At 45.8% G+C, this 4,250-nt stretch overlaps 1 protein-coding gene across 1 annotated transcript; it reads right to left on the reverse strand.

Annotated features, from left to right (window-relative positions):
* Positions 1-480: 480 nt before the first annotated feature.
* LOC120052165 (NXPE family member 3-like) lies at positions 481-3,563 on the reverse strand. The gene is made up of 5 exons (XM_038998997.1): positions 3,471-3,563; positions 2,246-3,027; positions 2,028-2,098; positions 1,529-1,741; positions 481-1,409 (listed from the first exon to the last, which is right to left on the reverse strand). Exons 1-5 carry the CDS (start codon positions 3,561-3,563, stop codon positions 868-870), a joined length of 1,701 nt encoding a protein of 566 aa, XP_038854925.1. The 3' UTR covers positions 481-867.
* Between the last annotated feature and the right edge of the window lie 687 nt (positions 3,564-4,250).

Consider the following 4,250-nt stretch of genomic DNA (forward strand, 5'->3'; position numbering starts at 1 on the left):
TTTCATGTGACCGACCAATACCTCATGAGGCTTCTTTCTCTCTAAGCTGAGACCTTGAAACTGAGATATCTTTTGTTCGTTCTCAAAACATGGTCTGAGTGTACTGCCAAATTGCAGCTACTGATAGTGAGGATTTGTACAGTCAGCTACTTGCATGAACACAGAAATTGGTTAATAGAACAGCACATGAATAGAAGACCGAAATGTGTTTTAAGAAAAGCACAAACATTAAAATTCCCATTACATTATTATTATTATTGTGTCGGTTTGTGTCTGTGTGTGTGCCCACACGTGTGTGTGTGTGTGTCCACATGTACACTTTTGTGTTTATGTGTCTGGAAGTTTGTGTTCTATTGTTTCTCAGTTTCAGGATACACACCTATTCGTTTGTGTGATTTCCCTCTTAGTTATATGTTTGAACATTTGAGTTTGGTTAAATGCTCCGGAGTTGAGAATAAGGCAAATCTTCACAGACAAATGTGCAGGTAATTCTTTACATTCCAAGCCACATTTTGAGAGAGTAACATTCATAACAGGTCATTCAGCCTGACATGGAAAAAGATAAATCAACAGAACGTTGATTTAGGTAAAATTTGAATTGCTAGACATTTTTTTATATGTATACGTGTTGACTAATGGAGAAATCTGACATATCATTTCACTCAGCGCTCTATTCAATCCGTAGCGCTGAAGATCTGCTTTATAGCGCGACTGACAATTAATGGCAATGTTCCCGAGGGTTGCGGAGACTGCATTCACAATAAACACTGCATATGTGAGATCAATCGGAAATTAAGGCAACATTCTTACGTGGATCTTCCGTGATATTTAAGCGATACAGAATCCAGCCCAGAATCTGTTAGCTCTTCATGGGCAGATACGAGAGAGGATAATATCTATCATGTTCTTGATGATGATGGGGGGAGGGTGGAGGGCATGGGGGAGGTGGTGGGCAAGGGTCATCTCCCAGGCGTCTATCAGCAAGACATCCAGACCCCTGAACATGGCCCTGAGCACCCCGTCTAGCTGCAATGAGTACCAGTCACTATTGTACAGGCTCACCTCCGGGTCCAGGGCCTGGAGGTTGGCTGAACGCAACACCACCATGGTCCCCGGAGCCCGGTCCAGAAGCCGCACCACCGCCCGCCGAATGTGGCGTAGTCGGCGAATGTAGACCGGCACAGGGAAGGTGCTGAAATGGGACCATATGCTAATAAACACCACAGTGTTCGACCCACCAGTCAGGCCATCCAGTTCGTTAGCTACATAGCGCATCTCACTGGCGATGACATTGGTGAAGCGGATTGGAGGACCGTGACAACGATACCTCAGAAGGGTGTTGTGGGTGCTGTCCACCGCCATGTTGGGCCCCACATTCTTAGGACTGTGAAGGTTAAACTGCTTCAGCTCTGTGACAACAATGGAGGGATATGAGTGGAGGGTTGGGAGTGGGAAAGACAGAAGATAGAGTTAGAAAGCACTTGAGGCAGCAGAGAGTGAGAGATGTCACATTACTTACAGCACTCACCTGGTAATAAGTCGTTGAGGTACTCAAACCACTGTCTGGCAGTAGAGTCTCCATACATGTACACCACCTTGCCCTTCAGACACTGAGTAATGGCAGAGGTGTCGTTAAACTGGCGTATTACACCACCAGTCAGCGCTTGCCATGACCCTTGGAAGTAATACCCGGAAGGAGTGATTCTGGTAGGTTCCATCTTCATGCTGCTTCTCTCCACGTCTGCTTTGTCTGAAATAGGAACACAAGCATGATGCACCAGCTAGCATCATCACTTTGCAGGTACTCAACACAATGGAAACAAAGGTGCTGGCGCTTCCCTGCCTTACATTACTGTAGATGCAGTAGTGGGATGGAATACTATCCTGCACACGCAGAACCTCTCCAGGGTTGAAGTATACAGCCACGTGGCAGTTAATAGCAGCTAGCTGGATAGCAGGTAGGCTGGCAAGGAAGTACAAAACCGATAAACACACAGTTTTACTGTAGCATCTCCTTGCTCGCCTACCTTTTTTCTCAGGCAGCACAGTGACACTGTCAGACCCTGAAGGATGAATGTGAACTTTGATGTTTACACCACTGAGAAAAAAATAAAATAAATACACAGCAGTTAATGTTAAATAAATACACTGCAACAAGAAATCTGATACGTCGGAAAACAAAGTCTGTGATTAAATGAAACACACTTTTACACTCACTCACTCACATACTGTACACCTTACTAACCTCTGGAAGAGCAATTTCTCTTTGTTGGTGAGCAGATCTTTCACATAGCCTCCCTTTGCGTGGTTGATCCGTGTGTCACAACTCAGCAGCTTGGGCTTGTAGCAGTACCAGGGCTCCTCCGTGTGGGCGTCTGTGTAATTGCACAGCGGCTTCTGGCTTGTTGGCAGACACAAGTTACATAAAGTTGTCTGGGACAGTTTTCCAGAGCGGAAGAGACTCTTAAAGAAAACCCGGTCGGGCCGTTCCTCTCGTAACCGTCGTAGAACATGAACTGCCTCACTTGGATGGACCAGTGTCATCTCCACCTGTGCAGACCCTTGCCATAGTAATGGGAAAATGGCAGAGTAGGTCCCATTCCTGTGGTCCAGCACCTGTCCTGCAACACCTGCCTCCAATTCAGAGGAGTGCAGTCGGGCCAGCAAGAAGTCTCCACCATGGCTCTTGGGATGCCCCTGAAAATCGTACATCTGGACAAAAGCCTCCAGCTGGTCTCCCACATACCACTCACTCCTGCCCCTTGCTGGCAGGATCACAAAAAAGCTGTGTGCAGGATCACTGGTGTGGTCCAGGGACACGCTCTCAGAATGGTGCGTAGGCTCTGGCCAGGCGATGGACTGCAGGAGGTAACGCTCTTCCAGAGCCTCCTCGGGTGAGGGCTCCTGGCCCAGGAGGCCACAGTAGCTATGGTTGCGGTCCAGAGGAAAAGGGGCCTCTGAAAAGAAAGCTGTGTGGATGCTGCTCTGGAGCTGGTATAATGTTGACACTGTTTGGCAGTTCAGATTCTGCTAAGGAGAAAAGTAAAGGTCACTAACAGGCATGCTGCATAAAGTGTAACTTTTGCAGAGCGTGCAATGCTCCCATTAATTTCAATGAAAACTGGGCTTAAACAGCACGGCTCGGCGAGAGGTAAAGGAGGTAGATGGTGATGGAAGCAATGTGGGAAGAATATTTTTATAATTTTGTATTTTTATTTAACTAGGCAAGTCAGTTAATAACAAATTCTTATTTACAATGACGGCCTACCCGGACGACGCTGGTCCTATTGTGCATCGCCCTATGGGACTCCCAATCACGGCCAGATGTGATACAGCCTGGATTCGAACCAGGGAATGTAGTGACGCCTCTTGCACTGAGACGCACTGAGATGCTGTGCCTTAGACTGCTGCGCCACTCGGGGGCAATAAAGGAGGTTGGACTTGTTATGAGTGCAGATGGCTTCCCTTACCTCCAGAACGTTGATGATGCTTAACAGGAAAAACAGGCCTGACAGGGACAGCAGGAAGAAGACACAGACATATTTGGACAGGCTCCTCCACATCGTGCTGTCCTCTGTCAATTCCCCTGATGTTGACACAAAAAAGCTGTTAACAGTTTGCCAGTTCGCATATGTACAGAAGTAGAGCAGAACTAGAAAATATGCATTACTTCAGCTTAGGCGGCTAACAGTCTTGTGGAGCACAGGATGCTTTGGGTTCAAATCCTGTTCAGTTACAATTGGGCTGCTAAAGTTGGGTAGTAATATATATATATATATATATACACACACACACACACACACACAGACAGAGAGACAGACAGAGAGAGAGAGAGAGAGAGAGAGTACCAGTCAAAAGTTTGGACACACCTACTCATTCCAGGATTGTTCTTTATTTTTACTATTTTCTACATTGTGGAATAATAGTGAAGATATCAAAACGTTGAAATAACACACATGGAATCATGTAGTAACTAAAAAAAGCATTGAAACAAATCAAAATATATTTTATATTTGAGATTCTTCAAAGTAGCCAACCTTTTCCTTGATGACAGCTTTGCACACTCCGGACATTCTTTCAACCAGCTTCATGAGGTAGTCACCTGAAATGCATTTCAATTAACATGTGTGCCTTGTTAAAAGTTAATTTGTGGAATTTATTTCCTTCTTCTTAAGGCTAGGGGGCAGTATCCTGAATTTCCAGCTGACTGACATGCCCAAAATAAACTGCCTGTTACTCAGGCCCAGAAG

The sequence above is a fragment of the Salvelinus namaycush genome, chromosome 8, assembly GCF_016432855.1.
Source record: "Salvelinus namaycush isolate Seneca chromosome 8, SaNama_1.0, whole genome shotgun sequence".
Classification (NCBI taxonomy): domain Eukaryota; kingdom Metazoa; phylum Chordata; class Actinopteri; order Salmoniformes; family Salmonidae; genus Salvelinus; species Salvelinus namaycush.

Bases quoted from the DNA above. Each gene is read 5' to 3' on its own strand.
- LOC120052165 (XM_038998997.1), bottom strand. From the start codon at position 3,563: ATGTGGAGGAGCCTGTCCAAATATGTCTGTGTCTTCTTCCTGCTGTCC. The intron at 2,099-2,245 runs GTTAGTAAGGTG...TTTTTTTCTCAG, and splicing joins GAGAAATTGCTCTTCCAGAG to TGGTGTAAACATCAAAGTTC. The intron at 1,410-1,528 runs GTGAGTGCTGTA...TTGTTGTCACAG, and splicing joins CCTCAACGACTTATTACCAG to AGCTGAAGCAGTTTAACCTT.